General features: G+C 35.2%; 1 protein-coding gene across 3 annotated transcripts in view; it reads left to right on the forward strand.

The window, feature by feature from the left end:
- The window catches only part of LOC125666117 (fibroblast growth factor receptor 3-like), a 32663-nt gene that overhangs the window by 7526 nt on the left and 5745 nt on the right, over positions 1-19392 (forward strand). For all 3 annotated transcript variants that reach the window (XM_048899222.2, XM_048899223.2, XM_048899224.2), the window contains exons 6-8: positions 9288-9448; positions 13814-13940; positions 14742-14929. In XM_048899222.2, the coding sequence (XP_048755179.2) occupies positions 9288-9448; positions 13814-13940; positions 14742-14929 (476 nt within the window). The remainder of the gene's footprint in view (positions 1-9287; positions 9449-13813; positions 13941-14741; positions 14930-19392) is intronic.

The raw sequence follows: 19392 nt of genomic DNA on the forward strand, positions 1-19392 counted from the left end.
ATACACAGAACAAGCTCTTGCGCATCGAATCAGTTGAGAGTCGTCAACACCTTATGCAGTTGATACTGGAATATTGCTGCATACAATGGAAAGTTAGCCCGTAAGTAATAACATTGAGTTGTGAGTTTGCCATTAACATCTATGCTGAATTAAACATTTAAGTACGAAGGGATGTGGAAGAGTATGTGTTGTCTTTTATTGCGATCAGATTTGATGATAATTTGGTGTTTGAGATTGATGTGGGCAGACCTGGCCCGGATAATAAAGAGACTTTGGATTCGGAATAGTCTTAGAGTTTGAAGAAAAGTTCAGGTATTGACACTAGATAGCAGTACAATTTGAAAATAATATTCGTGGTACACTGTACTAGATAAAGCTAGTTTTTACTCATTATTTTGATAATTTGATGTCTTTTATTTTAGTTGATACTTATACATTGTATTTGATAAAAGTTTTTCATTTCTTTGTTTTCAAAATTAGTACAAGTTGATAAAGGGTTTTTTCTTCAAACTCTCGGAACTTATAGAAACACTTGATCTGTTCAATATTTTGCATAAACCGCAGTCTAAATGAAATCATGAAATGTTAAAACGGTATAAATTTGAAAGAGATGCACAATTATTTATGGCTTTTGCGTCGCTACATTAATGATGAGGCTGAATGTGAGAGCACTGCTTCCTCTTGACTGACACTTTATAGTCAAGGGTTGGTATGGAACTGAATTGGCTTCGGAGTCTTAAAGAGAAAAATCCTGACATGTGGTTTTCAGTTTTGTCAAATCTCAAAATTTAACAAGTCTTTGGAAACCTTACCAAAATTTGCTTTATAATTCTAATATTTCTCTCGTTAGGTGATTGTTTTTTTAAGCGAGGGCTCCTTTTTTATTACTGGCTATATTTCATTCCACACAAAATCAAAATTTTTCTGACTGGGGCAGTACTTACACGTTGTCTGAAACCTATCCAGTTTGGGCGCATCCCCATAGTTTGAAATGGTGGCTTGGTGAGTCCCGTCAAGGGGGGAAATCTGAACATTGTAATTTTGGGGTTTTTTCACGTGCAAAAGCTATCAGAAAATTTGCAGCCTTTGAAGGAAAACAAACCAATTAAATGAAATAAATATTGTCCATTATCAAATGTATTTCATTTTTTGTAAGGCATTTTATCTTTGAAAACTTGTGAAAGTGGTTGATATCTTTAAAAATAATTACACTCTTTTTACTAGCACATGCTCTGACAACTTTTTTTCCAATTATACTGGACACGTTGACAGAAAGATTTGTGCTAAGGAGATATGACTTCAATGGACAAACTAACAAGCTTTCAAAGGGCGGGAAAGTGTTGCAGTGTTACCCGCCTAATTCTGACCTGACTAATTCTGATCAGAACGGTGGAGGAGGACTGGGGTGTGCATTATAACGATAATAACACTGTCGCTATGAGTATCTAGAACACAAGAATAGCTCCGGTATTACGATACTTCTGGAATTGTCATCTACCGACTAAAAAGTTGTACATAGGCTGTAAAAACTTGTAAAAAAGTGAGGACTTCTTGAAAGCATGGTAGGTTAGTCATCAGAATATAGTTGTCGAGGGTGGTTAATTCTCACGGTCCATTTCTAATGGTTCTGTCATACTAGCACAAAACGATCAATTAATGTCCAGACCACAGTCAAACACAGCAAGCTCCAATCAAAAACAACAGCCCAAAACGGCCAGGTTTAGCTCTGTCAGCACCCAGCCAATTAATGTCCAGACCACAGTCAAACACAGCAAGCTCCTATCAAAAACAACAGCATAAAACGGCCAGGCTTATCTCTGTCAGCACCCAGTCAATTAATGTCCAGATCACAGTCAAACACAGGAAGCTCCTATCAAAAACAACAGCATAAAACGGCCAGGCTTATCTCTGTCAGCACCCAGCCAATTAATGTCCATACCACAGTCAAACACAGCAAGCTCCGATAAAAAAAACAACAGCATAAAACGGCCAGGTTTATCTCTGTCAGGACCCAGCCAATAAATGTCCAGACCACAGTCAAACACAGAAAGCTCCGATCAAAAACAGCTGTTGGAAATCGCTTTCGTTTAACCTCTACCAAACAAACTTGAGGGTGATGTATATTCATTGATGTCCTGGCTCTGACCAGTATGAAAAAAGCACCATTCATTTCATTTTTTTTTTTTATTTAAAAGGGGATTGTTAAAATTTCAAACCAAGTCTTGTAAGTTTCCAACCCATCAACTTTGTAATGACAGGCCAAGAAAAGGCTTGCTATTTTACATCAAGTATATGCAAAAAACCTTAAGAGATTTTTTCAAGAGAACGGGAAAGAGGACTAAGCCTTTCAATTTTACATTTATTTAGATTTCAGAAAATGGGTAATATTGTTTGTTTTGGTTAATTTTCATTTGCATTATTCGGATTTTATAGCCGACCAAAAAAAAAACTAAAATTATATCATATTTTTGTTTGCATTCTATTTTTACATTGAATGAAAAAAAAAATTCAGATGCACCCCGCTAAATGCACTCAATCTGACATAGACTTAATTGTGTGGTATAGATGCATGTTACCCGTTTATTTGAATATACCAGGAGTCATTTTGTTTATATACTTTACATTATTTTCCTCATCTTACATTCTAAAAACGTTTTCTGATGACATAATAGTGAATAATTCTTCTCATGAACATATTTACATGCCTCATTCTTTGTGCATCGAACCTGATATATTTCAACTACTTTGACTCTGCACTGCAATTATTGCAATGAATATTTACAGAATTAAATTTCGTAAACACTTGTTTATTTTTTCTGTGCATGTGACATGATTATACATCCTCAAGCGATGTACAAAAAACCAATTAAATTGACGTAAATGAAAGGTGAAGATAACGAACAGTGATCAATCTCATAACTCCTATAAGCAATATCAAATAAAGAGGTGGGCAAACACGGACCCCTGGACACACCAGAGGTGAAATCAGGTGCTTAGGATGAGTGAATATCATTTTCTTCAGATTACATTAATTTAAGTTTTAAGCTTTCACTTGATTTTTCATATTAACATTAGTTCTACAGTTCATTACCACTTCAAACATACAATTGTCATATTCCACCATTGTATGTGAAGGAAAACTTGTTTGAAAATCAATGTCAGAATTTAACATTTGATTCCACATGGAAGACAACTATATTACTTTTAATCACATTTTTCATGGTTTTTAGCTAACCTGAACCGAAGGTTCAAGTGAGCTTTTCTGATCACATTTTGTCCGGCGTCCGTCTGTCTGTCTGTCCGTCTGTCTGTAAACTTTTCACATTTTCATCTTCTTCTCATGAACCACTGGGCCAATTTCAACTAAACATGGCCAAAAGCATCCTTGGGTGAAGGGCTTTCAAGTTTGTTCAAATGAAGGGTCATGTTCCTTTCAAAGGGGAGATAATCACAAAAATGCAAAAATAGGGTGGGGTCATTTAAAAATCTTCTTCTCAAGAACCACTGGACCAGAAGAGCTGAAATTTACCTGAAAGCTTCCTGACATATTGTAAATTTAAGTTTGTTCAAATCATGGCCCCCGGTGGTAGGATGGGGCCACAAGGGGGGATCAAAATTTTACATACAAATATATAGGGGAAAACTTTCCAAATCTTCTTCTCAAGAACCACTAAGCCAGAAAAGCTGAGATTTACATGAAAGCTTCCTGACATAATGCAGATTCAAGTTTGTTCAAATCATGGGCCCCGGGGGTTGGATTGGGCCACAATAGGGGATCAAAGTTTTACATACAAATATATAGGAAAAATCTTTTAAAATCTTCTTCTCAAGAACCACTGAGCCAGAAAAGCTGATTTTTACATGAAAACTTTCTGACATAGTGCAGATTCAAGTTTGTTCAAATCATGGCCCCCGGGGGTAAGATGGGGCCACAAGGGGTATCAAAGTTTTACATACAAATATATAGGAAAAATCTTCTTCTCAAGAACCACTGAGCCAGAAAAGCTGATTTTTACATGAAAACTTTCTGACATAGTGCAGATTTAAGTTTGTTCAAATCATGGGCCCCGGGGGTAGGATGGAGCCACAAGGGGGATCAAAGTTTTACATACAAATATATAGTTAAGTATGGTTCCACGTAAAAATCAGGCAAAATCGCATTTTCGTGATAAGTCCATGTTCACGAAATGAACCCAAACTTAGCATACTAACTCACCGTAATATGTTTAGCAAATATACAAAGTAGTTTTGATTTATTTCGCCTTGTTCCAAAAGTATGGACAGATAATTATGAACATGGAGAATTCACGCTCAGTGCAAATCTATACAAAATACTACTTGTAATCCCTTTGAAATCTAAACACAGCAAAGCGGGTATGAAAATATATCATTATATAATATTAAACAAATAAAAAATGCATGCTCTGAAATAAATATTTTTTTTGAAAGTTTCAATATAACATTTTAAAACCTCTCTGAATGTTTCGATTTTAATGCAATTTCGGTTATCGTTCTTGAATTTAACCTCGATGATCGCTAGGGGCGCTGCGTTGTCAACACACTAAGTGCGCGGAATATGGGGGATCCAAAACTGAATGCCGTGTAGGACAATAATCCGACAGAGTGTGATCTACCCTCAAGCCTCATCTAAAGGAAACGAATATATTTACCTTCGGAGAGTGTCAGAAATACATTGATGCATATGGTGTCACTGAAGATAGAACGTGTGTGGAGCAGCCGACAACGAAGATCGAACAACATTTCTTATATGACATGTCACCAAGTCGGCGTATTCCGCCTTCCGGTAATTTCAAATGGTGTGATTTACATATTTAATAAGTCAAAATTCGCAATATTTATTATTACTAGCATAAAAATCATAACGAATGTTGTATTATACAATGTAGCATTGTATGAGACGACTGTGTACAGATGACACCCACTCCCTTGTTTCAAAAAGTCATACTTTCAACAGTAACACTATGATATGTTTTAGGCCTAGGCTAATCGACGGCATGTTTCATTTGTAATGGTCTGCAATAATAGCAGACAGCTACGTATCCTCCACACAAACGCCTCTTGTCTCAGATAGAAATGTAGATTATGCCTAACTGAGGATCAGTAGGAGTAGGTATCATTTCAAAAGAGTGTGGTTTTATGTACTACATGTAGATTTCAGTCGAATTTGCATATAAAAATTTAAGACATGATATGACTTTGTGAGATGCAATGTTTAGTATATAATGTATTCCTCCTAATTACAAATCACAGATAGTCAAGTGGTTAGGTATCTGGAGGTACCGGGTTCAAATCTCACAATGGATTGGATTTTTTTCTTCAATTTATTTTATATATACATCATTGTTTTTTCCTTCAAGGTATTCTATATAAACACACACAAATTTTTTAAATATTATTTCATATGCACAAAATCATTTCTTTTAGTGATGACCATTCAGCTCTTGACAAATCGGAATTCATATTTTAAAAACATATGCATACTATTAGACATATCAAAGAAAATATTTAGGGTCTGTAGTTTTTTAAAGAATTCCATTTTATTGTAAAACAATTCATAATGTTAATTATAAAACTTCATATCAATCAATAAGTTGAGTCTTCTTGACATTTTTATTAGATATCTATTATATTACTATTTAAAGTCTGCCTCAATATGATATGGTCATGGGGACTGGTCAATGCATGGGTTCTTGAATTTATATTTTTAATAATAATATATAAATATAACAAAGATCAAGTCATTTAGCTAATGTATATTTCTTTAAAGTTTTCATACCAGCATCATGGAGTGTCATTACCATCACTACATGCATTGGAAACCTCTGTGGTAAATACATACATGTAACTGTAAATACATGTAGCACATATGTACCAATGAATCTACAGTGTAAATGTTTTATAAACCTCAAACTTGGTAGAGCAGTATTATATAATAATCCTGATATACAAGCAATGTATGACCCCTTCTGATAATGAGGTCAAAGTCAATCAACCCCCAACCCACCATTATACGTAAATATTGGTCACTCAGAAACCAGACTCAAAACCTGATACAGCTGTTGCCCTGACTAGTACCTGAACCTACTTGTCACTGATTTAGAATATCTGAAACACCTTCTCAATGCCATATACAAGTTTCTTTAAGCATTTCTTGTTTTCAAAAGTTTTATATGCTGTTTTAGTATTTTATTTTTTCTAACTACATGTATAATTTAAATATCAATGTGTACTATGACTACTAAGATCTGAGGTATGTACTTTAATTTGAACGTTTTATGATATAAAATGTTCAAACATTCTCAAAAACTAGAGAAATATATATTATACATGTATATTGAGGATAGAAAAATAAGTACATTCTTGTGTCCTGAAAATCAGTGTCTATCGTATTGTATTGTAGGTGCAAAACCCAAGGACATACTTAAAGTAGTAACAGGAGGAAAATCAATCAAACCAAGTGAAAGTACAAGACACTATTACAAAAGGAAAGTAAAGGAGTCCATAAATTCAATGTTGAACATCAAGACAGTCTAAAATATTGAATCCAAACAAAATATCAAAACTTTATGAAGAAATAAATGACAAATTGTCAAATAAACATGAAAACATTCTTATATATGGTGTTTATTCAAATTATTTCAACTGAAATTCCTAATGTACCTAAATTCGAAAGGGAAACAACTTATGAAAAAATTAAACACCAATGGGTTGAATTGTGTAATGAAGTTGTGTTGACATTCAAAAATACATGTATAATGTAAAACTTATACGGATGCATCATAGAATAGCTCAAATGGTCTATTTTATGCAATTCTTGGGCTCTTCACCCACCCCTTTCTGGATGGAGAAGGTACATACACGAGTCATAACCCCTCCATTCTCACCCTTATATTTTTTTTTCTGGATCTGCCTCCGTTTTGTAAATATGTTCGTAACAAATATTTTTCTGTGCTCATTTGTTCTTTTATCATGTTTATGCCTTGTTTGGGGTTACACTTTTAAAAAAGTATGATTTTGAAATAAAAAATTTAAGCTTCAAAGAACTCTTCCGTGTACATTTTTCAGTATACAGTTTATAAAGGATCTAAACTTACAAGTAGCAACTATTAAAAAATCTTATAGATAATGGAATGTATTGATGAAATAATTAAGAATTCATTTTCAATTCACTTTACAGACACTAATATCTACATGGATTATGTAAAACAGTTGTTTTGTCATCTGAAAGCAACCTGTAATCATACTTGGTAAAAGATAGTGCCATAGACATGATAAATGAGTCATCTTACATTTTTTAAACTACATTATTGAATTTTAAAACAATCCCATTTCTACATTACATGTATTTTCATAAAATTATATAAAGTCAATATAAACTGTCCAAATTTTACAATATTAATGACACAAATGTCTGCAGTTTCTGTTCTCATTTTTATTTTTTCCTGAACAAACATATATATTATACGACTGTAAAAACGTACATTTCACTAAAAGTTTTTGTTCCACTCTTACAAAGGATTCATAAGGAAATCAAGTGTTAAAATCTTTATTTTAAAATTTGAGCCATATCATGTTTCTAGAATTGTTAACCAAAGTTTTAAATGTCCAGATGCTTCGTAATAAATGTTTTAAATTTCATATTACACAGAGCAAAAATGAATTTAAAATGATTTTTCAAATAAAAGATATTTTCAATGAATTATTTAGGGTAAAACACAAAAGTTGATAAATTATGTCTTAAGGTTTTATCATAGGATTCCCTTCAACATGTTCAATGTATTTTCAGTTTTGTTTTTCTAAAGATATACGTTTTAAAAGAGCATGGACATTCATTCTCTTTATACTTAGGACTATAATACCAATCTCTTGTCATTCGAGCAACCTACAACGTACGTCGTTGACCAGCCTCAAAAGAGTTGTTGATAGGTGAATTTCAAAATGAAAAACAATTGCCAACCAAGCATTTTTTCTTTAATCTTTTAATTACCCACACACTCACAACTATCCAGCCAAAAATACTTGCAAATTAAAATCGCCATTCAGTGCAAAATATCCTATAAAGACCGGTCTAATAAGTTGTTTACAAAAACCTGAGGAAATCTGAAAGAAATGGGTTAATAATAAATGTACTTTCGATCCCGACCCAAAATGCTATGCATCGTTTCTTTCATTTACATCTATAGACATATCACTATGGTATGAAAACACATAAAGAGGATTATTTTAGATATTTATAAATATGATAATTACTAGAACATGACAGAAAAGTGTACTTGTTGAATAGTTTGTAAGTAGAAGAAAACTTAAAAACATGAAAATATATTATTTTCCCGCCATTTTTCACAATCTTCATATATTTTTTTCCGAGTACAGTAAAAACTTTCAAAAAAAAATATTGAGTAAAAATTATTCAATAGCATGTACTTTATCCGTCTAATTATAAAACTTTTTTGAAAGTGTTTGCTGTTTCGAGAAAAATGGTCTTAAAGTTGGAATGTTTTTCCGTTAGAAAATCCTTTCGTTAACTACAGCGACGGTTACCATGGTAACACATAACAAATACCCACTATGACAACAGAAATTCGTAAACAGTAGCCTTCTTCTTCATTTTATATAAGCTATTTGAAAATGTATGATCTTTTAATTTAACAAAACCTTTAAGAATATATAGCATTTTTATGAGTCAATTTTGGTCAAAACATGGGTATTCTATTTTTAGTAACACAGCTCTGTGAAGGTACGTCATATGAAAAAAATATTATCACCGAATTATTTCCTATAAACAATGTTGCTATATATATATAAGTATCAGCTCGATCTCTGACGGTCGACTTATCACCCCCTGCCTGATTTTTACATGGAACCATACTTGAAATCTTTTTCTCAATAACCACTGAGTCAGAAAAGCTGATATTTACAAGAAAACTTTCTGACATAGTGCAGATTCAAGTTTGTTCAAATCAGCCCCCCCCCCCCGGGGGGGTGGGGGGTAGGATGGGGCCACAAGTGGGGGGGTCAAAGTTTTACATACAAATATAGGAAAAAACTTTTAAAATCTTCTTCTCAAGAACCATTGGGCCAAAGAAGTTGACATTTACATGAAAGCTTTCTGGCATAGTGTAGATTCAAGTTTGCAAAGGGTAGTTTGGGCCATAATAGGGACTAAGGTTTTACATGCAAATATATATGGAAAGTCTTCAGATATGGGTCAAGGTGACTCAGGTGAGCGATGTGGCCCATGGGCCTCTTGTTGTTTGTAATCTCAGGCCCACCACAGTTTAAGGACAGAGGTGATCTAAACGACTGGATAGCCAGACCCTCTCAAGCACCTGTTGAATTTAAATGCAATGTATGTGGTAAACCTAACCCCAATGTCACGTGGTATGTGAGTGGACGACACATCGACACAAGCCTTATTGGTACAAAGGTAAGTGCAATATTTATGGCTCTCATCCCCAACTGATATATTAAAGGGATTGATTTACGATTTTTCTCCAAATTTTGTTTTTCACTTCAAATGATCAAACTCTACAGGTTTCACAAAAAGATTAAGGTTATTGATCATGACAGAGGCTCATTGTAGGGAGGTTATTATTTGTTTTGAAAATAAAGATTAAAGTGTGCTCTTGTCTACGGGTTTTTCAAAATAAATGGATATTGATCCACGTTTATGATACAATGTATATGTATCACATCTCAAGTATACTCTAGTTAAAATGTATCATTTAAAAGTTAAATTTGTGATTGTACAAAATGAAGATGCTATAAATTACAAAATTAACGTTCCACTTGTTTGTTTGTTTGTTTACATAAAAAGACTCGAGTTTTTGTTTACATAACAAAGAATCAAAGCTAAAATATGCTCTAATCCTTGCATTCAGACGGTTCAAATTTTGGTCATTAACATTAAAATGAGCTATATTTTTAATTTGTTACATCAAAAATGAAAAATATTTCTTTCGAAAAACGTGAACCAATCGCTTTAAGTACAGTTTCACATAGAAATCAGGCAGAGGGTGATAGTCGACCGTCAGGGATTGAGTCGATACTTTTATATAATTATATAGTGACATTGTTTATAGGAACTCATTCGGTGATATTATTATTTTTTGCATATGACGCATCGTCACAGAGCTATGTGACAAAAATAGAACACCCCTTTTTGGCCAAGAATGGCTCATAAAAATGCTATATATTTTTTAAAATGACAAGATCATATATTTTCAAATGGCTTATATGAAATGAAGAAGAAGGATATTTCTCTGTTGTCACAATTAGTATTTGTTATGTATTACCATGGTAACCGTTGTTGTAGTTAACCAAAGGATTTTCTAAAGGAAAAACATTTTAACTTTAAGACCGGTTTTTCTCGAAACGGCAAACACTTTTTTAAAAGTCGCATAATTAGATTAATAAAGAACATGCCATTGAATAATTTTTAATCAATATTTTTTTAAATATTTGATTGTGCTCGGAAAAAACAATATGTGAAGATTGTGAAAAACGGGAGATAATTAAGAGATTAAAGAAAAATGCTTCGTTAAGAATTATTTTACATTTTGAAATTCACCTATCAACAACTCTACCTGGTGAGGCTGGTCAATGACGTACGTTGTGGGTAAAGAGATTGGCATTACAGTCCCGAGAAAAGAGAAGGAAAGTCCATGCTCTTTTAAAACGTATTTCTTCAGTAAAACAACACGTTCAAGGAAATCCCTATGATAAATTGTACAGTCTAGGGAGAAGTTATATTTTTTTTCTGTTTTATTCTACATATTTCTTTGAAAATGTCTTATTTGAAGAACCCTTTTGAACTAATTTTTGCTCTAATTAATATGTTATCTAAGCCATTCATTACAAAGCATCTGGATATTTATCATTTTTAAAAATTTGGCCAACAATTTGCAGAAACATGATGACTCAAATTTTAATAAAGGTGTTTAGCACCTGATTTTCTTATAAATCCTTGGCAAAAATGGAATAAAAACTTTTAGTGTTTTACAATCGTATAATAGATATGTTTCTTCAGAAAAATGAAATAAAAATGAAAACAGAAACTGCAGACATGTGTGTTATTAATGTTGTAATAGTTGGTTTATTATGAAAATGATGTAGAAATGGAATTGCCGTAAGTGAATTATGTATTTTTAAAAAAAATAGAAGTTGACTCATTTATCGTGTTTATGGCACAATGTTGTATTTTGATTACAGGTTGTATATTCAGATAACAAGAAAACAACTGTGTTTTACATACTCCATGTAGATACTAATCTTAAAAGTACATCTTCGAAGAATGCTTTCATGTTTATTTGACAATTTGTTGTTTATTTTTTCATAATTTTTTAATGTTTTGTTCGGGTTCAATTGCCACTTTAAGTATGTCCTTGGGTTTTTGTAGAGACCTTTGACAGAATATGATAGACGTCAATTTTCAGGACACAAGAAATTACTTATCTCTCTTGATATATATATTTCGTTAGTTTTTGAGATAGTTTGAACATATTTCATCATAAAACTTTTCATTAAAGTACACACGTCGGAGTCCAGAAACACATTGATACTTAAATTATAGTTAAAACGAACAAAAATACTAAAACAGCATGTAACACTTTTGAAACCAAGACATGTTTAAAGAAACCTATATACGATATTGAGAAGGTGTTCCAAATATACTCAGCCACAGGATAGCTGAAAAATTGCTCAAGCGGCTATCAACAGTAAATAATCAATCATGTTCCAAATATTCTAAATCAGTGACAGGTAGGTTCTGAAACTAGTCACGGCAAAAACTGTATCAAGTTTTGTGTCTGGTTTCCGATTGACCAACATTTTTCTATCGGGGGGGTGGGGGGTGACTTTGACCTAATTATCAGAAGGGGTCATTTTTATGCTGTACGGTAATTATAAATATTGCAAATTTTGTCTCAATATGTAAATAGCTGTATTTGAAATCACCGAAATGCGTCGACTCGGTGACATGGCATAAGATATGTTGCTCGGTCTTCGTTGTCGGCTGCTCCACACACGGACGTGTATGCCTATCTTTATCTTCAGTGACGCCAGATGCATCAATGTCTTTCTGACACTCCCCGAAGGTAAATAGCTCAGTTTCCTTTAGATAAGACTTGAGGGTAGATAACACTCTGTCGGAATATTGTTCCACACGGCATTAAGTTTTAGATCTGCCATATTGCCCGCACTAGCGTGCTTGACAACACTGCGCCCCTAGCGATCATCGAGGTTAAATTCAAGAACGATAACCGAAATTATACGAAATAGAAACATTCAGAGTGGTTTTAAAATGTTTATATTGAATCTTTCAAAAACAAATATTTTAGAGCATGCCTTTTTAACTTGTTTAATGTTATATGATATATTGTCATACCTGTTTTAAGATTTCAAAGGGATTACAAGTAGTGTTTTGTATAGATTTGCATTATGCGTGAATTCTCCATGTTCATGAATATATGTTCATAATTTTGGAACAAGCCGAAATCAATCAAAACCATTTTGTACATTCTCAGACATATTACGGTGATTTAGTATGCAACGTTTGGGATCGTTTCGTGATGATTTTGCCCGATTTTTATGTGGAACCATACTTAAGACAATAATTTCATTTGTCTTGTCATTACCCAGCCTCCACCAATCAAAGCATTTGACAGTTACTAAAGAAAAACAAAATACAGAAATATTAAAATATAAAATTTCACTTTTGAGATGATGAAACTATATAGAAATAGACTAAAGATGGGTTACTGAAGAGTGTGATAGAATGAATCAATGATAAATGTTCAGCCCCTTATGTTAGGACCAACATCACCTATTAAGTAACGCTGTAATGCTAATTACGCCTCTTTTAGCAATGAAAATAAAAGTAGGTAGCACCCGATTTACATCACTATTTGTAACATATTTCAGACTAGAAAAGATTATCCCCGCCATGGGGTGTACATGTTACCTCATAATTTCTTCTTAAAACTACAGGGTAAAGAAATCCAAGAAAATAATGAGTAAAAACAAAACATCAATGAATATATCCAGCTTCGCTCGGTGGTCTGATTTATCAGTAGCTCTAGAATTTAGTGAAGGGTATAAAAATGACAAAATATTTTAACTTGAACAATTTCAGTCATGTGAATCGAATCAAATTCGACAAGCTTGCTGATATAAAACAAATCTCAAAATTAAGGCCTGTTGTGGGAACGTTCTTTGTAACCAAGGTGATCTGGTGCTAAATGTATCAGGTGAGCAGAATTTTATTTTGTTCTGATTTTCAATTTTAACAAACACCCCCGTTACACATGTATATACTCAGTCATTATTAAGGTAAGAACCAAGGGCAGGAAGGAAATTGGAATCGCCAGAAACTGAAACCGTAAATCCACAACACATCCAAGCTACATACAAATTAACTGGCTTTTAGAGTATTCAAAGATACCGGGGGAAATATGAAAAATGAATAAGATGGGCTCAAGACTGGTAAATCTAGTATTTATGCGTAATTACACTTGAAAAGCCTAACCTTACTTTGGTTGGTTGAAGATGAAAGATTTTAGATGTGTATTTACATATTCCAACAAGTTCAAAACTGACTTGCACTTTAGGGATAGAAGGTGATGCACAAATAATACTATATCAACATTTGCTGTTAGAATTCCTTTAACAAAATATGTTTGTGTTCGAACCATGGTTATTTTGATTCTGAGTTGTTTGTTTTTCTCTAGCACTTTTAAAGGAAATGAAGTGCATATTTTCATAAATATTAAACCATTTTATCAACTTTTTTCAGTATAGAATAAAAAGGAGGACGTCCTTGACCGTGGAATTTCTGACGAAGAAAGATGCTGGAAATTACACCTGTGTGGCTCAGAACAAACACGGATCTATCAATCACACTTACGAACTCGTAGTTATTGGTAGGTACATGTAGATTCAGCACACACGCACCTGTCCAAACTCTTGTTATTGGTAGGTAGATTCAACAGACACGCACCTGTCCAAACTCTTGTTATTGGTAGCTACATCCAGCAAACACACACCTGCCCAAACTCTTAGAAAAATCGGCATCTAAAATTCCGATAATTTTGCATTGAATGGCGACAGTTATGCAATATGGTTCACTGTATTACAGTCATAATCTAAGCAATATGAACTTCTGAAATGATCACGTGTGATTCCTCAAAGTCTGCATCCGCTAAACGCTTACCAAAACCTAAAAAAAGCTTTTAGACTAAACGATATGAAAATGTTTGGAAGATCAATGTTTAAAAAAGTCTTTAACAAAATGAATTAGTAAAGCAGAATTCAAGACAAAATCAGTGTCTAAAATGAGGGGCTAACAGTGATGTCAAAATATCTAATGAAGCTGACATAGGCAATACGATAAGAATTAGATAAACATGTATATTTTATGGACAGCCTATATCTTTTAAGATAGCTTTAAGTGAAGAATTGCAGAAACATAGTGTTCCTTGCTGATACTTCAGACAGTTCAATGCAGCAAGCAACGTAAACAAACACTCCAACACAATGTTGCGTCTGATATCAAAATTTGATGCTTGGCAGATTTCAATTTCCTGTTTGCTAAATTGTCTGATAATTGTTATCATAAAACAGATGAAAGAAAACCGCTGCAATTGTCTTAACCTGATGTCTCTTTTTGTTGTAGTGTTTTGTAAGGTGAAAAATATGTTGATCAATATTTTTAAACAATATAGATCGGGTGCTTACAAAGCCTGTGATCCAAGGACCGGTGAACAAGACCGTGACTTACATGGACGACGTAAAGTTTGAATGTATAGTTGTCATGAGTGACCTTCAGCCTGTCATCCAGTGGTTGAAACATTACACGGTCAATGGGTCCTTCACCAATGAGGATGAAGAGCCCTACGTCCATATCATCCAGGTGAGTTCAGTTCTTGTTGCTAGAAATTACGATTTTTCTATATTTTAAGCACTGTACCTTTTATTGCACAATCCACATTGTCTTCATATGTCACTTGAATATGATTAATTATTTACATTTCCAAGGAATTGACTGTGTTACATGTACTAAGTTGGATTTTTACCCCTTATATTACAATTTGTAAACGTTATTGTCCATGTCAATCCTTCAACAATTTACAGCAACACAAAAATGTAATGTAGAAATTATTTTGTATCGATCTCTTGGTTGCGCACTGTCTTACCGGTACATTTCTTGGTTGTATCATATATTGTATCTGTTGATTATGTCCTGTGTTGTATTTATTGGTTTTGTCCTGTGTTGTATCTGTTGGTTTTGTCCTCTGTTGTATCTGTTGGTTTTGTCCTGTGTGGTATTTATTGATTTTGTCCTGTGTTGTATCTGTTGGTTGTGTCCTGTGTTGTATCTGTTGGTTGTGTTCTGTGTTGTATCTGTTGGTTGTGGCCTGTGTTGTATCTGTTGGTTGTGTCCTGTGTTGTATTTATTGGTTTTGTCCTGTGCTGTGTCTGTTGGTTTTGTCCTGTGTTGTACTTATTGGTTTTGTCCTGTGTTGTATCTGTTGGTTCTGTCCTGTATTCTGTCTGTTGGTTGTTTCCTGTATTGTATCTGTTGGTTGTGTCCTGTGTTGTATCTGTTGGCTGTGTCCTGTGTTGTATAACGTGGTTTTGTCCTGTGTTGTATCTGTTGGTTGTGTCCTGTGTTCTGTCTGTTGGTTGTTTCCTGTATTGTATCTGTTGGTTGTGTCCTGTGTCATATATCCTGATTTTGTCCTGTGCTATATCTGTTGGTTGTGTCCTGTGTTGTATCTGATGGTTGTGTCCTGTGTTGTATCTGTTGTTTGTGTCCTGTGTTGTGTCTGTTGGTTGTGTCCTGTGTTGTATCTGATGGTTGTGTCCTGTGTTGTATCTGTTGGTTGTGTTCTGTGTTGTATCTGATGGTTGTGTCCTGTGTTGTGTCTGTTGTTTGTGGCCTGTGTTCTATCTGTTGGTTGTGTCCTGTGTTGTATCTGTTGGTTGTGTCCTGTGTTGTATCTATTGGTTGTGTCCTGTGTTGTATCTGTTGGTTGTGTTCTGTGTTGTATCTGTTGGTTGTGGCCTGTGTTGTATCTGTTGGTTGTTGCCAGTGTTATATCTGTTGTTTGTGGCCTGTGTTGTATATGTTGGTTTTGTTCTGTGTTGTATCTGCTGGTTGTATCCTGTGTTGTATCTGTTGGTTGTGTCCTGTGTTGTGTCTGTTGGTTGTGGCCTGTGTTGTATATGTTGGTTTTGTTCTGTGTTGTATCTGCTGGTTGTGTCCTGTGTCATATATCCTGATTTTGTCCTGTGCTATATCTGTTGGTTGTGTCCTGTGTTGTATCTGATGGTTGTGTCCTGTGTTGTATATGTTGGTTGTGTCCTGTGTTGTATAACGTGGTTTTGTCCTGTGTTGTATCTGATGGTTGTGTCCTGTGTTGAATCTATTGGTTTTGTCCTGTGTTGTATCTGTTGGTTGTGTCCTGTGTTGTATCTGTTGGTTGTGGCCTGTGTTGTATCTGTTGGTTGTTGCCAGTGTTATATCTGTTGTTTGTGGCCTGTGTTGTATATGTTGGTTTTGTTCTGTGTTGTATCTGCTGGTTGTATCCTGTGTTGTATCTGTTGGTTGTGTCCTGTGTTGTGTCTGTTGGTTTTGTCCTGTGTTGTATCTGTTGGTTCTGTCCTGTATTCTGTCTGTTGGTTGTTTCCTGTATTGTATCTGTTGGTTGTGTCCTGTGTTGTATCTGTTGGCTGTGTCCTGTGTTGTATAACGTGGTTTTGTCCTGTGTTGTATCTGTTGGTTGTGTCCTGTGTTCTGTCTGTTGGTTGTTTCCTGTATTGTATCTGTTGGTTGTGTCCTGTGTCATATATCCTGATTTTGTCCTGTGCTATATCTGTTGGTTGTGTCCTGTGTTGTATCTGATGGTTTTGTCCTGTGTTGTATCTGTTGGTTGTGTCCTGTGTTGTATCTGATGGTTGTGTCCTGTGTTGTGTCTGTTGGTTGTTGCCAGTGTTATATCTGTTGTTTGTGGCCTGTGTTGTATATGTTGGTTGTGTTCTGTGTTGTGTCTGTTGGTTGTGTCCTGTGTTGTATAACTTGGTTTTGTCCTGTGTTGTGTCTGTTGGTTGTGTCCTGTGTTCTATCTGTTGGTTGTGTTCTGTGTTGTATATGTTGGTTGTGTCCTGTGTTATATCTGTTGGTTGTGTCCTGTGTTGAATCTATTGGTTGTGTCCTGTGTTGTATCTGTTGGTTGTGTTCTGTGTTGTATCTGTTGGTTGTGGCCTGTGTTGTATCTGTTGGTTGTTGCCAGTGTTATATCTGTTGTTTGTGTCCTGTGTTGTATATGTTGGTTTTGTTCTGTGTTATATCTGTTGTTTGTGTCCTGTGTTGTATCTGTTGGTTGTGTTCTGTGTTGTATCTGTTGTTTGTGTCCTGTGTTATATCTGTTGGTTGTGTCCTGTGTTGTGTCTGTTGGTTGTGTTCTGTGTTGTATATGTTCGTTGTGTACTGTGTTATATCTGTTGTTTGTGTCCTGTGTTGTATCTGTTGGTTGTGTTCTGTGTTGTATATGTTGGTTGTGTCCTGTGTTGTATCTGTTGGTTGTGTTCTGTGTTGTGTCTGTTGGTTGTGTCCTGTGTTGTATCTGTTGGTTTTGTCCTGTGTTGTATCTGTTGGATATGGCCTGTGTTGTATCTGTTGTTTGTGGCCTGTGTTGTATCTGTTGGTTGTGGCTTGTGTTATATCTGTTGTTTGTGGCCTGTGTTTTATATGTTGGTTTTGTTCTGTGTTGTATCTGTTGGTTGTGTCCTGTGTTGTATCTGTTGGTTTTGTCCTCTGTTGTGTCTGTTGGTTGTGTCCTGTGTTGTGTCTGTTGGTTGTGGCCTGTGTTGTATCTGTTGTTTGTGGCCTGTGTTGTATCTGTTGGTTGTGGCCTGTGTTATATCTGTTGTTTGTGGCCTGTGTTGTATATGTTGGTTGTGGCCTGTGTTATATCTGTTGTTTGTGGCCTGTGTTGTACTTATTAGTTGTGTCCTGTGTTGTATATGTTCGTTGTGTACTGTGTTGTGTCTGTTGGTTGTGTACTGTGTTGTATCTGTTGGTTGTGTTCTGTGTTGTATATGTTGGTTGTGTGCTGTGTGGTGTCTGTTGGTTGTGTCCTGTGTTGTATATGTTGGTTGTGTCCTGTGTGGTGTCTGTTGGTTTTGTCTTGTGTTGTATCTGTTGGTTGTGTCCTGTTCTGTATATGTTGGTTGTGTTCTGTGTTGTATCTGTTGGCTGTGTCCTGTGTTGTATTTGTTGGCTGTGTCCTGTGTTATGTCTGTTGGTTTTGTCCTGTGTTGTACTTATTGGTTTTGTCCTGTGTTGTATCTGTTGGTTGTGTCCTGGGTTCTGCCTGTTGGTTGTGTCCTGTGTTGTATATGTTGGTTGTGTCCTGTGTTATATCTGTTGGTTGTGTCCTGTGTTGTATCTGTTGGTTTTGTCCTGTGTTGTATCTGTTGGCTGTGTCCTGTGTTGTATAACGTGGTTTTGTCCTGTGTTGTATCTGTTGTTTGTGTCCTGTGTTGTATCTGTTGGTTGTGTCCTGTGTTGTATATGTTGGTTGTGTCCTGTGTTATATCTGTTGTTTGTGGCCTGTGTTGTATATGTTGGTTGTGTCCTGTGTTATATCTGTTGTTTGTGACCTGTGTTGTATCTGTTGTTTGTGACCTGTGTTGTATCTGTTGGTTGTGTCCTGTGTTGTAGATGTTGGTTTTGTCCTGTGTTGTATCTGTTGGTTTTGTCCTGTGTTGTATCTGTTGGATATGGCCTGTGTTGTATCTGTTGTTTGTGGCCTGTGTTGTATCTGTTGGTTGTGGCTTGTGTTATATCTGTTGTTTGTGGCCTGTGTTTTATATGTTGGTTTTGTTCTGTGTTGTATCTGTTGGTTGTGTCCTGTGTTGTATCTGTTGGTTTTGTCCTCTGTTGTGTCTGTTGGTTGTGTCCTGTGTTGTGTCTGTTGGTTGTGGCCTGTGTTGTATCTGTTGTTTGTGGCCTGTGTTGTATCTGTTGGTTGTGGCCTGTGTTATATCTGTTGTTTGTGGCCTGTGTTGTATATGTTGGTTGTGGCCTGTGTTATATCTGTTGTTTGTGGCCTGTGTTGTATATGTTGGTTGTGTCCTGTGTTGTGTCTGTTGGTTTTGTCCTGTGTTGTACTTATTGGTTTTGTCCCGTGTTGTACTTATTAGTTGTGTCCTGTGTTGTATATGTTCGTTGTGTACTGTGTTGTATCTGTTGGTTGTGTTCTGTGTTGTATATGTTGGTTGTGTGCTGTGTGGTGTCTGTTGGTTGTGCCCTGTGTTATATATCTTGGTTGTGTCCTGTGTTGTATATGTTGGTTGTGTCCTGTGTGG

This window comes from Ostrea edulis, chromosome 10 (genome assembly GCF_947568905.1).
Source record: "Ostrea edulis chromosome 10, xbOstEdul1.1, whole genome shotgun sequence".
Lineage (NCBI taxonomy): Eukaryota > Metazoa > Mollusca > Bivalvia > Ostreida > Ostreidae > Ostrea > Ostrea edulis.